This window comes from Vipera ursinii, assembly GCF_947247035.1.
Source record: "Vipera ursinii genome assembly, chromosome: 2".
In the NCBI taxonomy this organism is placed as follows: Eukaryota; Metazoa; Chordata; class Lepidosauria; order Squamata; family Viperidae; genus Vipera; species Vipera ursinii.
This window is the reverse complement of record NC_139513.1, coordinates 236356916-236381209: the sequence shown is the minus strand read 5'-3', so window position 1 is coordinate 236381209 and position 24294 is coordinate 236356916. Positions and strand designations below refer to the sequence as shown.

Here is a 24294-nt window from a genome sequence, read left to right as displayed (position 1 = left end):
AAAATCAGTGGACTTAACCCCTATGCTACATTTTTCCTTTTTTAATTTTAATCCAGCCTTTCTAAATCTACCCAGTACCTGTTCCAGTCGCTCTACTAACATTCCTTCATCTTTTCCAGCTATTAGGACATCATCAAAGTAAGGGCATACTCCAGGTATGCCCTTTAAGGTCCTCTCCATCACTTCTTGGAAGATGCCTGGAGCAGCTGCAATTCCAAATTGCAGTCTGTGGACTCGGAACGCCCCCTTGTGGGTAACAATTGTCTGTGCCTCTGCAGCCTCTTTGGAAACAGTCAACTGTAAGTACGCATGCGCCAAGTCGAGCTTGGCGAAGATGGCGGCGTCCTGGATCGTGGCGAGGACCTGCTTCACCGTCGGGACCGGGTAAGCATGCTTTTTCATTCCAATGTTGAGGGTCGCTTTATAGTCGGCGCAGATCCTCACATCCCCATTGGGTTTGAGGGGTGTGACGATCGGCGTCTCCCACAAACCGCCCTCAACGGGTTCTAAAACTCCGAGGCCTACAAGCCGGTCGAGCTCGGCCTCGATTTTTTCTTTTAAGGCAAAAGGTACCCTCCGGGCCTTTAGCCTGATTGGGTTTACTGAGGGGTCTAGGTTAAAATTAATGGGGGGCCCTTTGTACTTGCCTAGAGATCCATCGAATACGTCTGCAAATTCTTTGCAGACGGATTCGAGGGTCTTATTTCTGATCACTGAATTTATTCCCCCTATCCAAATTCCCAGGGCAGGAAACCAATTAAGCCCTATTAAGCTGGTCCTATTCCCCTCCGTAACTATCAAATCTAAGACCCCCTTAAACCCCTTAAAGTTTACTCTAAGGCTGGTCTTTCCTTTTACGATTATTGGACTTTTTTGGAAGTCCATTAATTGAATATTTGTTGGACTAAGTGGAATTCTTTTTCCACTTAGTTGTTCGATTTTCTCAAGGGTTTCAGTGGAAATTATCGACACTGAAGCCCCTGAGTCGATTTCCATTCTGCAAGGGACCCCTTGCAGAAGGACTGTAATTTTTAATTTTCCGTCCGGAAAATTGTGCCCCCTTCCCTGCCGTCTCCGATTGACTCGGGCCACCTCCCTTAGGTTTGTAAATTTCGCCTGGGATCTAGGGGTCTCCTTGCCACTAGCATTGGGGGTTACCTTACCCTCTGGCCACACATCGACTTCATTCAGACGGGAGTCCCGAACGCGGTTTCTGCAGATGGCCTGGATGTGGCCGGTCTTGCCGCAAGCCCTGCACTTGGCGGTGCGGAATCGGCAGGAAGCGCGGGGATGGTTGCCGCCACAGCTGCCACATCGGTTCTGGGTGTCGTTGTCGCGCGGTCTGGTTGCGGTGTCCCGCCACGGTCGTTGTGCCCCGGTCGGTGGTCTTTGCGGTGTTGCGGGTTGTTGCCGGCGGCCTGGTTCAGGCCCCTCGCTTCTAAGTTGTCTGGGTGCCATCTTTCCAAATCGCCTGGAGACTTCGGCAATCTCTTCCTCCCACTGCTGATCCACCTCCCCGCAGTCCACATAGCCCTCTTGGTTAATTTCAGGTGCTGTCGCCATGCTACTGCGGGGGGGGTCGCGATACCCGGTTGACTCATACGTTAGGAGTTCGTCGAGCACTTCCTGTAAATCGCCGGTAGGTTTGGCGATTATTCTATTTTGTAATTGTTCATCGCGTAAGCCCAGCACGACTCTGTCCCGAATCCTAATTTCTAAATTATCGTATTTGCAACGTACTGCGGCTTCCCTGACGGCAGCGACGAATTTCTGTATGGACTCCCCCGGTCTCTGATTTCTCTTCTCGAAGATGCGCCGCCAAAAAAGTTCGGACCTTCGGGGAGTAAAGTGAACCTTTAGTTTTGCAAGGAGGTCGGCATAGGGCACGCTGGAGACTGGTTGTGGCTGGCACAGCCCGACAGCGACTCTGTAGACCGGTGTGCCGCAAATTGTCAAAAGTGCCGCCGCTTTTTTTCGGTCGTCAGTGATTCCGTTCACTAACAGGAATCCTTCGACCTGACCAATGTATTCTTCCCAATCTTCGGGGAAGTTAGGGTCAAATTCCTTCAGTGACCCGATTTGCGCCATTCGGAGAATTTTTTTCCTATTCTGCCGCGGCCGCTCGGTTGACTGTGACTCGCTCTGACTTTTCCGCCTTCACGACAATTCTTCCTAATCTCTGGTCTTCTGTCAATCCCACCTTCGTCGCCAGTTGTTTGGTTCGAATTGACGAGGACTCAGAGTGGTTAACACTGAACGAGTTTATTGAATACACAAAGTCAACTGTCAAATGTCGAATGTTGCAACCCTTTTATAGAGAAAGCGTTTGAACTGTAACCAATACAAACAGTCTGTTTTCCCGCTCCTTGGTTGTGGCGTCCAATGATTGCACCTTATTTTCCCGCTTTAAACCTTGCAAAGCTGCACTGTGTTTGCAATCTCTTTCATGGCTTATTGCTAACTATTTACATACACAACAAAAAATATTTAAACATTTTTTTAAAAAAAAGGTTGTCCAAAACTGTAGGAGTAAACTCCCAACCAGAGTTAAATGAATCTTTCCAATGCCCAAACATTAAGGAAAGTTTTTCCAAAATTCAGCCCGTTCCAAAATTCAGTATGGAGAAGAATGTAGCATTGTCTTTCCCACTGTGGAAAGCAATACAGTATTGCCTAGTGCTCTAAATTCTGACTAGAGGCTTAAGTACAGTGAAATGAACTTTGATAGCACCCTCAGAGTTGTGATAACTGTTTATATCTTTTAAATTCTATTCATTTGGAAATAATGAAAAGTAGTCATTGTCAGTATAATTATATAAATATCCATGCCAGTCTGAACTAAAGTGCCAGGAGAAGCTCCACACTGTCTCAGATAACTGTTCTTTGTTGGTTCAGTGTAGCAGAAACAACTAAAATTGCTTGGTGAATCTGCCTAGGGACATAGAAGAAACACATGTAGAAATGGCATGGCATGCCAAGTGTACATATAATACGTTAAGAAGTCCTTTCCATTCAGCTCATACCATGTTTCCCTGAAAATAAGACCCAATCGGAAAATAAGCCCTAGCATGAATTTTCAGGATGCTTGTAATAGAAGCCCCACCCCCAAAATAAGCCCCAGTTAAGATTGTCAGCCAGATGGATGCATTTAGTACTGTATTTCCCCAAATATAAGCCCTAACCGGAAAATAAGACCTAATGAGTCTTTTGGAGCAAAAATTAATATATGACCCGGTCTTATTTTGGGAGAAACACAGTAGATGTTTCCACTTCAGCCTCTTGTTTTGTATGAACTGATTTTCTTCAAACAATTACAGGAAGACCATGAAGGGCACAGATCTTTCTTTTTTTGGTTACTTTTTGTTACTTAATTTTTTTGTTACTTTTTGTTACTTAATTGTTACTCAGAGACATAGTGCTTTTCAAGCTATAGGTAAGCTTTGACCATCTTGATTAATAGCCATTTGTAGTGCTATCCCTCATAAATTCATTGAATCTCCTTTTTCAGCCACAAGGTTATTTGCTGCTTCCATTTTGTAACATTGAATTCCTCAGTATGAAATGACTATGCATTGTTTGAAGTATAGTCTGTGTTGGTTGATCTGAGTTGTAGTATTAAGAGAAACGCTACATGCTTCTCCACTTCATGCATAATCATATGCATTTCCACATCCCCTTCATACTTTATCATAACTCCAAAGTCCCAATAATCTTTCTGCCCAGGAAAGGGACTCCATGCAAGGCTTGCGTCATGCCCAGCATCTAGTACACTTGCAGCAAGTATTCATAAGCATCAAGGTATCTATGAACTTATTTCATTGTCTGGTAAACATAAACCAGCTAAATGAATTTTGAGGAATACACACACAAACACACACCATATGCTGTAGAAAAATATTGTAGTAATGTATTCATTATTTACTTGGAGATATGTATTGATTCCTAGTTGTGGATTGTATATGTATGGAAATATCTTACCTGTGTGGGAAATGGAATCTTCCACTATTTAGCAAGCCTTTGTTGAATGAGTCATCCTGGCTGCATCTTATTGGTTCACATAGTTAGCATCCAAGGAATTGCTGCCTTGTAGAGCCTGCCAGGCCTGCTTCATTCACAGAAATGCTGGTATGCTAGCCAGCTCTTTCATTCACATATATAGAAATCCATTCATATTTTCCAGTTTTTTGTTTTTCTTAAAAAAATCTACTTTTCATGAAGGGAATAATTTCTGAATGACAGAGATTGCGGCTTATTGCAGAACACAAGATCAGAAACGATCCATACCATGTATATTTGCTGTTGCTAGGGTAGCAAGAGAAAAGGGGGAAAAATGAATGCAGTGTGGAAGCTGTAGCAGGTTTGCACTGTGATGAAAGGCTATTCTGCAGATCACTAGAAATTTGCTTTTTACAATGAATGGGACATTTTCATTCATCACTGCTGGGATCAGAGGTGCTGCCTTCATTTATGTATCATAAATTTGTCTCATTAAATACCTGCATTGAAAGATGCTATTGTGTGATTGCTTTTTCTGTAATTCAGCCTTTACTCTGAGAAAACTGTCATATGTTCTCTGGATAATATATTAAGTTGTGTGCTGCCATTCTCTTTTCTGTTTTTTTGTTTTTTTGTTTTTGTTTAAGTTGCAGTAGGATTGTTCTGAAATTTGCCTTTTTGGTCTAATTATTCAAATTCATAGTTTAAAATATAAATACATGAATTTAATAAAACATGAGCAAGATTAGCTTTCCATAATAATGTTACATTTTGCATGATTACAATAAGTACATTACAATAAGGTTGGTGTGTTACTTATCTCTTCATATTGGGAATTTTATGCATCTTTTATTATTGATGAAAATCAAAATGCTTATTAATGGATTTATTTTCAGTTTGGAAAGGAGGCATTACTATTTTGTCTTAAATATTTTTCAGTTGTCCTTTAGCATTTCTGAAATATTAGATTAAAGTAAATATGCATGTGTGTGTGTGTGTGTGTGTGTGTGTGTGTGTTAATACAAATTACTTAAGCCGTATGTTTTTCATACTGTACAGCACAACATTTAATATAAAACTGTTGGCACTGAAAAGACCATAATCAGAACACTGTGGTTTTAAAAGAAAGACTGCACTTTGCTGATTATGGTGACAAACATATGGCTATTTTAATCGATAATGAGCTTTTCTGAAAGAGAGAGAGAAAGATTCTGTACTATATAGAATTTGTAGCATTGCTTTCTAATTTGGATAGTTGCACACTGGGGCATATTTTATAAAGTTATTGGAATAGGCTAGTACTTAACATAGGGAAAAAAGTTAATGCAATTGCTTTGAGCCATTGCAGACATCCACCAGGAAGGAAGGAAGGAAGGAAGGAAGGAAGGAAGGAAGGAAGGAAGGAAGGAAGGAAGGAAGGAAGGAAGGAAGGAAGGAAGGAAGGAAAAATATTTGTTTCAAATAGGGAAAGGAAATGTGAGAATTGATTGGAGGTAGTGTGCTGTAAGTGGGTGGATTTTTTTTTTCCTTACAGGAAGTGCTTTGCAGCATTCACTGAGCCTTTTGTTGAAAAGGGTCCTTCTCATTTGTGTGAGTCATGCTTTTGCTGTGAGAGACTTGGCAGCTCTGAGCTGGACTGGGATCTTTCTGTTGCACAGAAAATTACCGCTTTGCCTAGCCTTACCATGGAACCTTAAGCAAAATTCCTTTCATTTTTTTTCTTTAAAAAAACCCCACAAGCTCCTCCCCATGGTCACATTTTTACTGACCATCTTTGATACTCTGAATCATCTGCTATGTTAGTAGAGGAGTTTCCTGTTTGCCGGAACGTACACAAGATTCCAGATAGAAGGGCATGCTTCAGCGTTCCAAGTATAACCGCTTCAGGAATGATTCGATGACATCAGTGGATGATATTGTCCATAACTGGTCCATCAACAGCAAGTTCTCCTCAACAGATACCACTTCAGCATCTTCACCATATCTGGCCTCACCTGAGAACCTCCAGAAAGAGCATGATGGACACACCACCCTTTCTATTCTTTTGCCTAAAGCGTCCCACTTAAAACTCTCATCTACAGGCAGTCTTTGGGGCATCAAGACCCTCTCCTCTGCAGTGAAAGAGCTGGCTGTGTCCAGGTTGCAGGGTAGCTCAGCAGCAGAGACCTCAGACAACATATGTAGCCTTGCTACTTCCACCCTGTCTTCTCAGCAGGACGAGAACAAGATGAATACCGGGAAAAAACCATGGTCGGAGGAAATGTACCTGGGAGGTGAGGACTGGAATCAACATGGCAGCACTGCCAACAAAGTAACCCAAGGGTGGCTGCATTCAAATGAGAAGATCCTAGGAGCTGGAGTGATGTACATTGTGAAGGTTGGTCTTTTCCCCCCTAAGCTCTATTTTTTTGTATCTGTTTAATAAATGTGATGGGGGATGAAATCTAGACACCAGCCATATCGGCTAAAGGATTTTTAATACTAGTGTTTTATTTCTGGAAATCTGATAAAGACTGTTAAGTGCAAAAGACTTAATTATGAAAAAACCTACATTAATTTGCTTTCATTAAGTGAGCATTCAAGCTGACTGCTTGGCAGTTTAAATGATTTAAAGCAGTGGGAAAGAGCACTTCCAAAATTAAAGGGATTATATATCCAGCTCTTCAGAGCGCTGCATGTATTTGTCTATATTCATTAGTATTGTCTCTAGAGAATCTGTAGTAGGTGAGGTAAGAGTAACATCTTTCCATATGATAATTCTGAGTTCAAACATCAAATATCTCAAATGGAGTGTGTGTGTGTGTGTGTGTGTGTGTGTGTGTGTGTGTGTGTACAAATACACACACAACTCTTTTATTTGCATGTCAAGGCTAGAAGAGCAACAGCTTGTAGAATGTGTCTTATTTGCAAACAGAAATACTCTTTCTTCAAGTGGTGCATTCAAAATGCAGTCTTGTTTTATATAACAGTCTTTAACAGGACTTTTTTTCTCTCTATGTTCCGTGATAGTTGATGGGTAGGACAAAAAAAAATCCTTGTGCATTTCTAGGTTAGTTTTTCTGTTCAATGTAGTTAAGATCTCATCTGACCAGGTGAAGTCTAAGACGTAAAGGCAAAATTAATGATTTATTTTGTGACTGTATGCTGATAGTTACTTGGTTCTAAAATGGCACTGTTGAGAATGAACATTTTTTGTAAACAGAGCAGATTTTCATAAAAAATAATTTGATGTTTCATAAAATTAAGCCAAAAGCATTTTATTTATATTTTATTTATTGAAAATAGGAATGATTATTTAAAGGAAAAAATTGTGATGGACCATATAGTACAACAGAGTGCTGTTGCTCACGATTCCACACCGACTGTACTTTTATTTCAGTTATCTTCTTCATTATCTGTTTTAAAAGTTTGCTTTTACAAAAATAGGAAAATTGTTACTGTTTGTAATTTGTAAATGTTTGTAATTATAGCTGCATTACTTAAGAACCATATTTAATGAATAAATTGATCATGGCATGTAGAGTAAACTGTGCTTCTCAATGCTATCTTATTTTTGGATAATGACAGATTTTAGAATAGCTATTCTGTATCATTTGCTTACTGATATTCTGATGAAGCAGCGTCAGTTGCAAATTTCAGCTGTCTTTAAAAACTTGATTGATGAGGCACTATTATTGGTGGATTAAATAATATGCTCGATAGAAATATGTTCATTTTAACTATTTATTATTGAAAGCTTCTCTTAAACATTTGTGCTGACTTTTGATGGATAGGTAAATAGAAAACAAAGTGTATTCATGATCTCAGTATATAATTCTAGTTTAGCAAAAAGATTATCATTATTGGACATTGTTTTTTGCTTCCTGCTTATGAATTGACTTGGAATGGAACAGAAAGTAGACCAGTATTATTCTGTTTGGTCAGAGTTTAATGTATTTAATAGAAAACTGATATTTCTATTTTACTGATTTTTTTTGCCTCGTATTTTTTTTCTTTTTTAGATTCTTTTTTTTACATTTCCTTTTTTATTATTAAAGCAATTTTTTTTTAAAAGTTATTGACATAGAGAATAATGGATTGTGATTCCATATATTTCAGATAGTTTGCTGCCTAAAGTGTTTTTTTCCACTTGTTTCCAGACTTCACTGATAATTATTTTAATAATATTTTATTGTTTTGAATTTTTAATGTTTCTGTTAGTCCCCCTGGTATATGTAAGACATTACATGAATACACAGAATTAAAAAATAATATAACAATGATATTAGTTTTCCTCCAAAAAGAAAGTAAGAAAGAACTAGAAATTTATCTTATGTCTGAAAAAATTCACAAACAGCTGAAAAATCTTCTTTCTTGTCTCCTTGTTGTTGATAATAATGGTAAACACATATCAACAGTCTTTTGCTGTAAGTCAGGAATAGATTTGTCTTTCTGATAATAAGAACATAATATATTTACATTATATAACAATATCATTATGCACAATTCTTTTTTTAATGAAAATATCAATATGCTTTTCTAAAAATGATTAACTGGCATATTTGATGGAATTGTCCAATGATCCAACAGTTTTTGAACATTTGTTGTTAGGGAATCAGATCTATTCTTCCTCCATCCTTGTAAAACAGAAACAATATTTTTTAGTATTGCTTGAGGGAGAAAATAAGGATTTGATTAAGTTATGTTGGTGACAGGAAGGATGGCTACAGTTCATAAATGGAAGGAAATGAGTATTCCAAATTTAAACTTTTAGTACTCCAAACTATTAGAAACAGTCCTAATAGAAAAACTCCAGGATACAATACATTAAATCCAGAACATTATACCATAATATCTCTTATATTTAAGTTGGAAAGACTATGTTTATCTTATAACACATTCAGAATCCATTAGGAAACATTTATCTTCACCAATGTTAAATATATAGTGGGACAAACACGAATGATAATTTTGAAAAAGAAGATTTAATGAGAAGTTGTGAATCAGTAATGCATTCAGCAAAGATATACTGTCCATGTCATATTTTAGTTAATTACCGTATCTAAAACTTCGAGTATTTTTATTCTAACCTGCTAATTGTTAGTGAAGTAGTTTAAAATCTGTATTATCTATAATATACACAATGAATAAATGAAGGAATGAATAAAAGCAACTCATTATTCAGCATTTTGGTATCTTAGAAGTTCAGTATTTTAGTATCCTTCGTTTTAATAATGCACATTATTAATTCTCTAACAATTTGCCAATTTAATTTTTAACTACTTTAGATTTTGTCTAATATTTTAATAACTAAACTTGTTTTCATACTGTTTGATTTGCTTTAATTTAAAGGATCTGATTAGAAATTTCCTTTTGCAATTTTCTTTCTCTCTGTATCTTGTATAAAATAAGTTTATATTATATACATGAAGCCAAGTAGCTTGGTGGAGCAGTGGGCTAATGCCTCCTTAAGTAACACCAGCTGCCTGCAATTAGTGCAGGTTCGCATCCCACCAGGCTCAAGGTTGACTCAGCCTTCCATCCTTCCGAGGTAGGTAAAATGAGGACCCAGATTGTTGGGGGCAATTAAGCTGACTTTGTAATAATGCCTCTTGGGAGGGGTGTGAAAGTCCTAATAAGCAGGCATATACATAGAATGAAGGCTATTGCTAAGCTTGTAAGCCGCCCTGAGTTTTCGGAGAAGGGCGGGATATAAATGGAATTAAAATAATAATAAAAAAGTGTAGAACTATACATAATTTTAGAAGTCAGTGATTATTTTTAGTCATATTAGCAATCCTGTGAATTTTAGCCAAAATGTGACAATAGGGCAAGTTCAGACTGTGGGAATTGACATAATATTCAAATATTCAGAAATTGGAAAATTAATTCTCACATTGATGATATAATTGACAATCATATAAGATTAGAAGTTCAATAAAACATATTAATCCAAAGTGCAAAATTTTGGAGAAATTCAGTGTGAGTTAACAACTGTGTCAGAAACTTGAGGAAATTACATCAAAAGCTTTCTTTGCATCTAAAGAAATAAGTGCAGAATTTGCATTAATTAACAATTTAACATTATCAGAAGCTTTATGACCGCACAGAAATCCAACTTAAACAATTGTGCAATATTAGGAAGAAGAACAAGGAGCAAATCTATGAGCCAAGGTAGATGATAAAATCTTAGTATCTACATTTAAAGAAACAGTTGCTTAACTGGAACTTTAAGACTTGGGAATCTCTCTCTCTCTCTCTCTCTCTCTCTCTCTCTCTCTCTCTCTCTCTCTCTCTCTCTCTCTGTGTGTGTGTGTGTGTGTGTGTGTGTTTGTGTGTATGCATTATTGAAACTGAGAAATAGGAGGAGGTTTGCAAAAGATTTGATTTATATCACCTATTAAATAGAAGGAAAAATAATCAAATTAGCTGGGAAATCACCAAGATCAGCAGACTTCTACAAAACAGTAAATTTTAGTTATATTCACAATTTTTTGAAGACAGGGTTAGAAAAATAGTCCTGCAATAATCTCATTATCCATTGATGAAAAATTGAAACTGTTTAATTTGAAGTAAAATTTTAAAAACCATTGAATAATTGGTTTAGAATCTATATACATTTCCCAAGTATACAATGGTACTGATGCAATTACTGAATTTGTTGAACTATAAGGTCAGCATTTTCCTAGATTTTTCTTTCCTTCCCCAGCATCTATGCCTGGTGCAATGTAATAAAAATTCTGATTTGGCAATGTACCACTTGTTAAATTCATATTTAATAAAATCCAGAGGTCTATATAAATTGTAATTAATGCTTATGTTGCAGCCCATAGTAAAGCAATTAAATTAAAAAGAAAAAATGTGTAGCCATCTTTTTTATCTGGTTAATAGTTCTTTATCATTCAAATATACATACAAAGACTAGTTCAAAAATGTATATAAATTATTGCCAGGTGTGTCTTTTAATTCCACAGGAATATTTAGCATCTGTATGAGCTGTCAACTTAACATAACCAGGAATTAGCTAAAAAAAAGCATTTTCTTTGTGCAGAAGAAAAGTAAATTCATGTTGGTAAGGATTATCACTTATAAGATATGCACCAGGTTAATTTGTATGTATTATAAATCCTGAAATATAGTTTGGATTACGGCAGTTGCTGTGATCTAATTAGGGTTCTAGAATATGTTAGGCTCCTTTCTACTAAATGCTACTGAAAAAAGGTGAGGATAATAAATAAATTTAATAAATACATGGATATTGCTTTAAAATATATAGTACAATATATATTGTATGTATTGGAGACTCAAAATGCTTGTATTTCTTTTATCAGACATCCAGAATTCTTTGTGCAATGCAGTACATCAGTTCTTACGACGGATAGAAACAATGCATTCAAGTCAATCCCTTTTTAATGCTGTAATATCTAACAGTTTGGAACCGTGACTGTAATCTAACCTCAAGGATCAGTGGCTGAAGACAGCTAAAATCTCTATTGTTTTTTTAAACAGTTGTGAGTTTGCATTGATTTGCTGGTTTAAATTAATATAAAAAAATAAAAATGCAGATTGTGCTTACAACCAATTTTCTCTGATAAATATAAATATATTTTGAAAACATATTCAGTAGGTTTATAGCATATATATATAGATAGATAGATAGATAGATAGATAGATAGATAGATAGATAGATAGATAGATATAGAGAGAGAGAGAGAGCATAAACCTACTGAATATCAGTTTCATATATATATATGGAAATACATGAATATCTTCATATAGTTTAGAAAATTGCACCAGCTCTTAGCATATTTATCTAAAAGGATGACTATGCCTCTCCTATTAATGTACCTTTTAAAAGGGAAGGTGAAAGTATATTTTCTGAAAATAAAATTAAGCCAACTTTTTTTTAGCCTAATTTACTATCTTAAATTCAGGGCCTTTTAAAAATAAATATGGAAAGATGCAATATTGCTGCTTATAAGTGACAATGCCATATACGGGGATACATCTAACATGCATTAGTCCTGTACAATGGGATTTCTTCTGTTTTGTTTTGTTTCTTCCATTTTTGCACCAGAAAAAATTCAAACTTCCATTAGTGGCTACTGGGCTCCATATTATATTATGCAGAAGTACCATACAATTATGTTGGTCAAGATATTTTGTTTTCTGAGAATAGGAAATTATGTTTTTCAACTGCCTTATATTAACACTTACCAACTAACCAAGATGAGTAATTCCTAAAGCTATACAGTTTGTCTTACAATTGATAGAAAATCCAATTAACATCTCTCCCTATTTAGAAAAATATAACTAGATTATATTAAAAACAATTAACCATGCTTTCAAAGCCAGCCACCTGATTCTTTCAACCATTTTTGTTGGATACAAGTGACTACCAATAGAGAAAAAATTCTTTCTGTTGGAATGAATGAATCTTTATTGTCAAAGTACAACCATGTATACATTGAGATTGGCTGAGCCTCCCTTCGTGCCCCCACCCCCAACTCACAGTGACACAAACCCTCCATCTTATTACACCATGTGAGCTAATTGCACAACACACCAGCCTCACAAGTCAGTCATGCCTAAAGTTTATAAAACTATTTCCTGTTCAAAAGCCTAACAGCCCATGGATAAAAGCTGTTCTTCAGCCTCTTGGTACGGCTGGCTATATTCCTTTATTTCCTACCCGATGGTAGCAGAGTAAAGAGGTACCGTCCACGGTGTGAGTCATCGCTGAGAATTTTTCTCACTCTTCCAAGGCAGCGAGCACTGGCAATGTCATCCAGTGGTGTCAGGGGACAGCCCACAATGTCTTGTGCTGTGCTCACCACCCTCTGTAATGCTTTCCTATCTGTGGCTGTCAGACCAGTATACCAAACCACAATACAGTATGAGAGGACGCTCTCTATAGTAGACCAGTAAAAGAGGGTCATTAGCCGTTGTTCTACCCTGTTCTTCCATAAGACCCTGAGAAAGTGAAGTCTCTGTTGGGCCTTTCTGGCCACCTGGATTGTATTAACTTTCCAGGTAAAATCTTCACAGAGGTAGACTCCCAAAAACCTAAAGGAGGAAACTCTCTCCACACAGTCCCCCCCCCGATGTAAAGTGGGGTAGGTTCTTCCTTTTTCCTCTGGAAGTCTAGCACCATCTCTTTCATCTTGCCAATGTTCAGGTGCAAGTTGTTGTTACAACACCATATGGATAGTTTTTGTATCTCCCCCCTGTATGCTGTCTCATCCCCACCTGTAATAAGACCCACTACGGTAATATCATCTGCGAACTTAATTATCGCAGTAGATGGGTCGGATGATACACAGTCATATGTGTACAATGAGTACAAGTAGAGGCTAAGCACACAGCCCTGTGGTGAGCCGGTGCAAAGCTTCAGAGGGGTGGATAAAGCAAACCTGACCCTCACTGTTTGTAACCAGTCCCTGAGAAAGTCTTGAATCCAATTGCAGATGGAGGGGGGAAATTTCAAGTCAGTCAGCTTTTCGATGAGACTGCTCTGCAAAATGGTGTTGAAAGCCAAGCTATAACCAACAAAAAGCATCCTGACATAGCTTCCAGGTTTCTCAAGATGACTTGCTACAGAGTGTAAAGCAGTAGCTATGGCATTGTCTGTCGACCTGTTCCCCCTGTAGGCAAATTGATGTTTGTCAAAATCCAGTGGGAGGCATGTCCTGAGATGTTGGAGAACCAGTCTTTCGAAGCATTTCATAACAATGGACGTTAATGCAACAGGTCTGTAGTCATTCAGGCACTCAACTGCAGTTTTCTTTGGGACTGGGACAATGGTAGCTGCTTTCAAGCGTGATGGTACACATGCCGTTTGCAAGGAGATGTTAAAAATCCTTGTGAGGACCCCTGCTAATTGGTTGGCACAGTTCTTAACCACTATCCCCAGCACCCCATCTGGGCCTGCGGCTTTGCTGGGATTCACAGCCTTCAATACAGTTCTCACTTGATCTTCAAATAGGGTGAGTTGCTGAAAATCAGAAGACCGGCCAGCAGAGGCTTCCTTATTATCAAATTAAACAAGACAAGGCAACCTTTTGTTAATATATACATAACTAACATATTTGTGTGTGAAATCTCTATATGTATGCATTAAGATTCTATTGTTCCGGTTGACTTGTAAATTTAAAAAAGCAATTCAATCATTAGTCTTTGTTCAAAAGTTTCTTCTGATTTATTTGCTGTGAAATTGCAGAAACTTTGTAAAATGCAAAGCTCCATTTTACAGCCACAGACACTGATCAGGAAATTAGCCAGAAACCGTTTAAAACTATTTAAAGATGATAATAAAATAAAATGTACTGATTCAGTCATGCAGTGGAATTCTACAAAGCATCATGGCCTGTAAGCATAACATATGAAACAAATATGTTTCTCAGTGTTTGGGTATGGGAAGTTGACATTTATGTTTGTAACAAGTGAAAAAAGCATTTAGGTGGAAATTTTAAAGTTATCTTTAAAAAATATCCTTCATTGATGAAATGTATACTCGATTAATCATTTTACCTCTGGTAATCTAACACAAAGCTTCAAAGGTTTTTCCTTTTCTTGAAAGGCTTTAGTTGTCTTATTGAGGCATAGACATCAGGTTTTAAATGTGATACTAAAATGGTGAAACATATTGTGACATTGCAGTAATCATTCCACCTGTTTCTACTTTTGTTGTGATGTCACATGCAAGTAATAAGGTCTGGAGTTCATGTCACAACACTATACAAGCTTTTTAACAGTTCTCTTTAGCTCAGACCTTCTAGGTTATTTTGTGCAAAGCTACCTAGTGAATCTGTGACTCTGGAAATTTGGTGTGTTATCTTCTGGACCTTAAATTAGAGTTACAATCAGCAGTGATCTGACAGTGATCCAATTAGCTAAAAGCAACATTGTTTGAAAGGAACAAAATTCTGACACAATCTGATTTTCTTTCTTAGTTTAAAATGGCTCCCTGTTCAGCAAAGGAATAGAACTCTCTCAGTAAAAGACTAGCACTCAATATTTCAGGTTGACTTCAGAAGAAACTGGATCCCGTCTTAGAAATAACAGTGAAAGACTGTGGCCTGTTGTAAAGATGAGAGAAGGATTTACATCCATAGCTGCTTAAAATTGTCGAATAATAATAGGGCAAACCCATGTTCTCAACTTCACCAACAATAACAGGAGGCATGCCAATGATAGAAATTGTGTTAAGTATAGAGAGAAAATGTGATTTGAAAACTGGAACAGCTGAAGATGATTTTAACATATGTCAGCTTTGGGCTGAGGTGTGGTAAAGTCAACTTCACAGAGACAGTTACTGGAATATGTTTATGCTGCAGATAAAGGAATGTGAATATGGGCTCCAGGTTCATAAGACTTTCTGATACTTTGCTGGTTCTGAGTAGCATTTGATTCCACGGATACAAACCAACTAGGGCTTGCCAATAACTTGCCTCTTCCCTACCATGGTGGCGTTTGCATGATGTTAGTTTACCTTAGAGTGCCAGGAAGTAGCACACATCAAGAACAGGGATTAACAATCCGGCTGCTAAAGGAGGGGTATCAAATTGCAGGCCGGATGCATCATAGCAAAACTGTGCCCACCCCATTGCTGGCAATGGCAAAAAAAGTCATGATACGTTGCGACACGTCACATGACATTGTGAGTTTGACACCCCTGTGCTAAAGAAACTTTTGGGAATTTTGATATTGCATCACCATTGAAATTACTGTGACTGATCTCTGTATTCATTGTGACAGAACAGAACCATGATCTGACAATTTGATATAATAAAAAGGGCTATAGGAAACTATTAAAAATATGATGATAACAATTCCTTTAATTTATACAATATTTTTAATTATTGCCAAAAACATAAATAATGAAGTGCAGCACAATTAGAAAAAAAGACATAAGGCAAAATATTTTTATTTGAGAGCTGCTCTAGAATTAGATTTCAGCTGACTTCACAAATAAAATGTAGTATGACTCTTTCTTAGTATTAATGAGGAATTTCTGAGCAATAAAACACAATTTTGATTAGTTCAAGGAGGATTTATCAAAACATCCTTCTCCTGGACTCTGCTCTGGGTATTTACATTTTCTGAACAATTTCTTATCAAATTATGTTTGGTTTCCATAGTTTTCATCTGGAAATAAAAAACATATTCACTACATACATTAATGAGAAGTATATATTAGAAGTATTAATATTTGTGATCGCACATTTAGTAAAATTCTCTATCTGTGCAAATGGTATTAAGGGTTAAGAAATCTTAGTTGCTTTTTTCTTTATTTTTGGAATACACAAACGAGCATATGGGAATATTCTCAGCTCTATTTCATTAGATTTTTGTCAGGCAGAAGGAACCAGAATGACACTAAAAATTGATCAGGGCAGTATTTTTATTGCCACTTGCCTATTTACAAAAATCTTGCCAGACCAGCTGCACTCACTACAAAACAACTAGGTAAGCATTCCAAGGTTTGGAGAGGTTGTCTGCTTCCTCCCCTTTTGTGATTCCAGACTAGCCAGTCTCTTAACTCTTCCCTCCAACTCCACAACAGATTTGCAGCAATAATGAAGACAACTGAGATAGTGATACTGTAAAATAATTGTTATTTTCTCATGCGGAAAATAGCCCCAAATAAAACTGTATAACATACCAGTAGTCCTCAACTTGCGACTATTCATTTTACGACTGTTCGAAGTTATAATGGTGTTGACAAAGGTGACTTGTAAGTGGTCCTTGCATTTATCACCATCAGAGTCCTTGCAGTCTCATGATTGTGATTCACGCACTGAGCAACCAGCATGTATTTACCATGGTTGCAATGTCCTGGGCTCACATGATCACCATTCGCATCATTCCCTGAGGATTTCTGACAAACAATGGTAGTATGGGAAAGCCAGATTAATGAGCATAGCAAAAAAAAAAAGGTCATTAGACTGGGCATGACTCGATGATCAAAAAGGCTTAACAATGGAAGTTCCAGTCATAATTATGGCCACAATTCAAGGACCACCTGTAATATAAAATTAATAATGATAAAAGCATGCTTAGTGGAATGGGATCTAAGATCAGGAAAATAAAGACTTAGGAGAAAAAGAGATCAACTTTAATAGGTCTCACCAAAATGTTATCATGAGTAGATTATTATGTTTTATGCTACTCTTCCCATAAGGATCTCAGGTCAGTATAGATAATTCTTAGCTCTTATAATAATTCTGTAAAAGCTTGAGTGTACATTTTGGGTAAGGACGTGGTGGCTCAGTGGGTTAGGACGCTGAGCTTGTCGATCAGAAGGTCGGCAGTTTGGCGGGTCGAATCCCGAGTGCCACGTAGCAGAGTGAGCGCCTGTTACTCGTCCCAGCTTCTGCCCACCTAGCAGTTCAAAAGTGGGTGAAAAAGAGAATATGCTTAAAAGACAGCTAACACTAATTTAGATGGAAGTGAGGAGATAAGGATATTATCATACCTAATATAGACATTGAAAATCTAAGCAGAGGAGCTGCTTGGACATCACCCCTGAATTGTATCGGAAGAGGAATGGGAGGGAAGAAAGGAGAGGAGAGAGGGAAGAGAGTAGAGGAGGGGGAAGGAAGTAGGAAGGTTGGAGGGAAAGAGGAGGAGAAGTGGGGAGAAATGGGAGGGGAGTGGTGAGGGAAAGAGTAGAGGAGAGGAAGAAGAGGGAAGTAGGAAAGAAAGGAGAAAGGGAGAAAGAAAGTAGAGAAGAGGGAAGAGAGAGAAGGAGGGTGGATACAGTGAAAGGGGAAATGGACGAGCAGCACCCAAACTTACGTGTATGTATTTATGTATGGCAATATATAATACATACAGTATTACTGATATAACAAATGTTAAATACTTGAAAAAATGTTTATATTTCATTGGTATATTATGGTATATTAAAGGAACTGTGAAAAATAAATAAATAAATGTGTGGGGTAGAGGTAAAAAAAGTCAAATGACAAATGTGCCTGCACAAGCAATGTCTTTTTGTGCATGGTGAGACTTTTTTTACTTCTTCCTGTGGATACCCTTGCAAAGGCAGAAGAAGCATATCATAATATCACATCAGTGGGTGTAGTCTTCTCCCCCACTTTTTCATTTTTAGTTTAATTTTATTTCTGTGTTTTAGAAAATCCAACTGTGAACCTGATTTGCATAGCTACTACTGTATCTACCTCTGTTCTCTGTTATTACTTTCCCAAATGGGTAAGAGCTATTATATATTTTCAATAATGTAATTAATTCCTTCTGTTTATTTTTTCTATTTTTAATACATTAAAATTTAAAATTTCTATTTAATTCTTCCATTTAAGCAATTAAACTTTATCTATTTATATTGTAATTTTGATTTGAAAATCTAAGAATAATAAAATGCAATCATGCAGAGTTCTGCTATCTTAAAAATAAATTTCAATCAAATGTAACAGAATATTTATAGCGCTTCACACGTTGATGCTCCACACATAAAAATACCTGAGAGAAAACGTATTCTTAGCCCTTATTCATATGCAATTAATATCCTGGCTTTTTTTTTTATGAAGCCAGTTCTGTTTTATGACATTACTATACACATAATCAGTTCAACATGAATAACTATTGGCAAGTTCTCAAAGACAGGCTTATTTTTCCCAGCTAAAAGTATTATGCAGCAGTAGTGAGACAGATTGCATTCAGACAGGCATGAATTCAAATGTGCCTATATAAGAAATGTCTAATTCTGCAAGCTTATTTTTAGAATATTGGCTGACTGGCAAACTACCAAACCTAGGGAAGGAGTTTGGTGCTAGCTTTAGAAGCAGCTATGAAAATGCTATTTTCATGATTAAAAAAAATGCAAGAATAGTGCTTATATATATATATATATATATATATTACATTTTGTTCAGGCTCCTATCTTGTATTTGGGGATGTGGCGAATTTCTTAGAGAATTTAGTACCTGCTCTTTGCAAGTTTTTTCCTATTTCAGTCATCATTTTTGCAGAAATCTACATAATCATTTTCATTTCTTCAGCAAGACAATTTTATGTATTTTTATACACGCACACTTTCTTATGGTGTTTATCGATAGCCAAGTTCATAAGTATCAGTACTCATTCTATCTTGCTTCCTTAAAATTCCAGGATTCCCCCAATAACCCAAAATGTCAGATTATTTGTGAATGTTACTCAGGAATATCTGTATTTCTAATTGAATTACATAACATGCTGAACAGCTCAGGTAAATTTATTTACTGTCTATGCAAAGTGAAATCATAAATGCCATAAAAACATGTTTGAGTACATGTATGACTCTATAACACCTTTGTTTGAATCAGTTTAAAGCCTCACTCAAATCTAAAGTAAATAAAGAGGGCTGGGTTTTGGAATAGTTGCTTTTTCTCAGCCCTAGGAAGGGAGACAATGGCAAACCTAAGCTACTCAGGTCTGTTTACCAGTAACAGCCTGTATTGTATGCTCACCTCTAGTATGGGGAAAGAGTGGTCAGATTAGCCATTAAATTGCACAGGTTCAAGTCAGAAGGGAAGGAAGTCTGAACTGAAAGAAGAGAATAACAGAGTTGGAAGGGACCTTGTAGGTCATCTAGTCCAACCCTCCCACCCAAGCAGGAGACCCGACACTATTTCTGACAGATGGTTGTCCAGTCTCTTCTCGACAGCTTCCAGTGATGAAGCTCCTACAACTTCTGATGGCAAACTGTTCTACCGGTTAATTGTTATCACTGTCAGAAAATTTCTTCTTATTTCTAAGGTGAATCTGTCCTTGATCAGTTTCCATCCATTATTCCTTGTCTGGCCTTCAGGTGCTTTGGAAAATAGGTTGATCCCCTCCTCTCTGTGACAGCCCCTGAGATATTGGAACACTGCCATCATGTCTCCCCTGGTCCTTCTCTTCACTAGACTAGCCATGCCCAGTTCCTGTAACTGTTCTTCATATGTTTTAGCCTCCAGTCCCCTAATCATCTTTGTTGCTCTTCTCTGCACTTTTTCTAGAGTCTCAACATCTTTTTTATAGTGTGGTGACCAAAGCTGGTTGCAGAGAGAGGAAGGAAGAGATGAAAGCTCCCCCCCAAATTTTAGCATAATCCAGAGAACGTCCATTACAAAAAAACATACAAAGCAAGCCTTTTAGACAAAGAAGACAAAAGTGCTGAGTCCCTCTGCCAATTATGTCTGCATCTATTGCCCCCAATGGTCAATAGATTTATTGGTGCAGAAAACTGGTGCATGCAAAGTTGAATTCCAACCATTATCCTTCTATATTCAGCATCCCAGCAACTGGCCCAAAGTTGTTTACTGACTGAAATATCTGGACCAGGCAAAAGATGTTTGTGGCCAGGAAAATTTACAGCTGCCTTCTATTTCTTTTCCAACAGAGACAGGAGAGATTGGCCAGACCTTGTTAAGATCACTTAGTCTAATTTAAATATATCTACACAGCTGTAGAATAGTCAATAGCCAGTTAGCCTTTTTACTGTCAAATCTAAATTCTCGTCCAGATGTGATGGTGTATAAACACTTATGAAAAGAACCTGAAACAGTCTGCATAGCCTCTGATGCCTTTCACAATTTGAGGGTCATGCATGTGGCACAGGATATATCTTCCCCCTGTACACACAAGATATCATGTATGCAAATTTTCTAACTCATTCTTTTCTTGCACAGCTATTATGCACTTACGTGTAGCATCAAATTAAATTATAACTATAAGGGACTTTCTGCTGCATTAACTAACTATGCAACAATAGTATGCTTAAAAATGTGCACACATGCTAGTGAAAGGGCCTTTTGTGTGGCTTCTAACCTAACAGGAAAAACCAAAAAGAGGGTTCTAAATTTTTTTAAAGGATTGCTACTGTATGTAGAAGTGAAAAAAATAAGAAGAAAGGGGGTGTTGTTGTTTTTTTTACTATACATCCTTAGCAAGCCATTTTGATGGCCTATTTGTTGGAAAAGAGATATAAATAAAACCGACAACCTCCATCTATCAAAGTATGAGTATGGATTATGCTAGACAAAGTTTATTTCAGTTATATTTACACACATACTTTTTTCTCTTTGTAGTATTTGGGATGTATAGAAGTCTTGCGGTCCATGAAATCTCTGGATTTTAATACTAGAACACAGATTACAAGGTAAGATGATATATTCTACGTACATTCCCATCCCTGTATTTTGAGTCAGGTACAATTTACTCGAAGGAGACAAGAGCAATAGTGCAGAGTGTGGGCTGCTGCTGCTGCTGCTAATTATATATAAGTTTGTACACATAACAAATGTTTTTAGATAACTGCTCTGCCTTAAAATACTGAAAATATAAAACTATTTATGGCCATACAGTATAGCATATAAAATTAATTATTTATGGATATACAATATGGCATATAAAATGATTGATATATTCTTGGACAGTGTCTTCAGGGACTATTCTACTTCAGCTAGTGGGAAGTCCAAACATTTGCTTCTTCCGTACTCAACAGGTCTATGAGCTGATCTCCAACTCAAGAGACCTAGCAGTGGAGCAGCAGTGATTTGTGGGGTTTGTAGGGAAAAGATGAAGGATGAAGCAAACCACTTTGTAGCACAACCTCATGCCCATTATCTCTACCTCTTGTTTGGGATTCTTTTGAACACGAGTTTTGTGCCAAGAGTTGCGCAGTGAAGCAGCAAAGAGAGACAGAAAGGGAGATGGAGGGCGCTGATGTTGCAGGATCTCTTCACTGGGCCTGTCCACTGTTGTTCTGACTAATCCTACAGATCTAACTATCTGAAATGCGGTGATTGGTAGGTGATTTTCCAGCCACTTGGAAATATTGAGAAGAGTGCAGACGGTAAGCTTTTCTGACTGGAAAATTAGGATATCAGCCCTAATATGAGCTAGCAACTGAAATTGACCGTGGGGAGAATATAACCTGCGCAGCTTTACTTTTTGGCTTTCTCAGAGAGGAAATATAATAGGAAGAGAGCTGTTTTAGTCTATGTTGCAAAAAAACAGGAGTTTGATGGGATTCTTTTGCCCACTAACAAATTTATTAACGGCAATAAGCTTTTGTGAAATGCAGGCTCAGTGTTTTATTTGAGATATGGGAAAATGTCCTAAGCTGGAAAAGACTGCTTTATGTACGAAATTTCAAATAAATAAAGTATGTCAACTTAAGATTGTTTTACTTGACTCTATTTTGTCTCTGTGAAATGTTTCTTAAGGCAGGAAATATTGTAGCTAGTATATTATTTCAGTCTAATCTTTAAAGCATACTGCTGTAAATTTTGGGTCAATGTTTTCAATGTAAAATATATTTGCACGATTTCTCAGAACATTTTTTCAATACAACTTCTGTATAGTTTCAAATCTGTGATTGATTCTATAAATCCACAAGAGTATATATATTTGAAAGCGAGGATGTGCTGTTATAAATCTTGTGGATATAATAATTTCTGTGGAAAAGCCTTGTGTCTGTCACTTGGGGAAAAGAATAGGTTTCCTAAATAGTAAGGTGAAACTATGATAATATTGAATAACAGACACTGGGTCCATTCTGAATATATGAGGGCAATTTGGAAATAAATCTCCATTTGGTTATCAATTACAGATGCTCGCAGATACATAACTTATTACACAGATTAGAAAACTATAACATTACATTACTTTTTGACATAATCACCATTCCAATTGAGACACTTGTCATCATGTTTTACAAGGTTTGAAATTCCTTAGTAGTAGTTTGATGCCAAATCTGTGCTATGGGGAGGTGATCAAAAACATCCGAACGGAACTGCTTCAAAAGTTCTTGGGTGCGGCTAGCGGTGTGTGGGCAAGCATTATCGTGAACCAACACCACACCGAAAGTGGTGCCATAGAAAATCCCACCAAATGTGAAGTTGCCAAAGGAGTACTGCTAGTGAGGTTCATGGAGTGTGGAGTGTGGAGTGTGGAGTGTGGTTCGACCATCAATGCTACTGTGAAACGTTACAAAAACTCAGACAAGCCATCCATAACAAGCGTCAGGGCATACTGACTTCTGGTGTGATGTTGGTTCATGATAATGCTCACCCACACACCGCTAGATGCACCCAAAATCTTTTGAAGCAGTTCTGTTGGGATGTTTTTTGGTTATGTATTGGGCTTAATTGTAACACCACGTGGTAAGCTGGAGCTAGCTAACGGCTCCCAGGAACTCAGACACCCCGTCTCCAGTGCTGCTATTGGCTGCTCCTAGGTGGCAATGGGTTGCTTTAAATTGCTGCTATAAATTGCTATAAATTGCTGCAGGCTGCAGCTATAAATTGCTGCAGGCTGCAGCTCAGTTCCTCAGTTCAGATCCTGCAAGCAAATAAACATGACCATTGCTGAACTCATTTGCCTCATCTTCATTGATGTCAAATCTGTGCTATGGGGAAGTGAACAAAAACATCCGAACGGAACTGATTCAAAAGTTCTTGGCTGTGTCTAGCAGTGTGCGGGCAAGCATTATCGTGAACCAACACCACACCGAAAGTGGTGCCATAGAAAATCCCACCAAATGTGAAGATGCCAAAGGAGTACTGCTAGTGAAGTTCATGGAGTGTGGAGTGTGATTCGACCATCAATTCTACTGTGAAATGTTACAAAAACTCAGACAAGCCATCCATAACAAGCGTCAGGGCATGCTGACTTCTGCTGTGATGTTGGTTCATGATAATGCTCGCCCACACACCTTTAGATGCACCCAAAAACCTTTGAAGCAGTTCTGTTGGGATGTTTTTGATCACCCCCTCATAGCCCAGATTTGGCACCAAGTGACTAAGGTAAAGATAAAGGTTCCCCCGCACATGTGTGCTAGTCGTTTCCGACTCTAGGGGCCAGTGCTCATCTCCGTTTCAAAGCTGAAGAGCCAGCGCTTGTCCGAGGACGTCTCCGTGGTCATGTGGCCGGCATGACTAGACGCCAAAGGCGCACGGAACGCTGTTACCTTTCCACCGTAGTGGTCCCTATTTTTCTACTTGCATTTTTACGTGCTTTCGAACTGCTAGGTTGGCAGAAGCTGGGACGAGTAACAGGCGCTTACTCTGTTACGTGGCACTCGGGATTCGACCTGCCAAACTGCCGATTGTAAGTCGTTATGATGAGTATCTCAATTAGAATGGTTATTATGTCAAAAAGTCAAGTAATGTTGTAGTTTTCTAATGTGTATAATAAAAGTTCTGAATCTGCGAGTGTCTGTCATTGACAGCCAAATGGAGATTTATTTCCGAATTGCCCCTGTATGTATTGAAAAGTACAAAATGCTACCTAAGTAAATCAGTTTTAAGAATCCTTTATTACGGTAGCTTA

The 24294-nt window shown here is 37.6% G+C and overlaps 1 protein-coding gene across 1 annotated transcript in view; it reads left to right on the top strand.

Annotated features, from left to right (window-relative positions):
• Nucleotides 1–5851: 5851 nt before the first annotated feature.
• The window catches only part of SHC3 (SHC adaptor protein 3), a gene marked incomplete at both ends in the record, with an annotated part of 42938 nt that continues 24495 nt past the window's right edge, over nucleotides 5852–24294 (top strand). Inside the window, 2 exons of the mRNA XM_083353795.1 lie at nucleotides 5852–6373; nucleotides 21048–21118. Of these exons, the coding sequence (XP_083209921.1) occupies nucleotides 5852–6373; nucleotides 21048–21118 (593 nt within the window). The remainder of the gene's footprint in view (nucleotides 6374–21047; nucleotides 21119–24294) is intronic.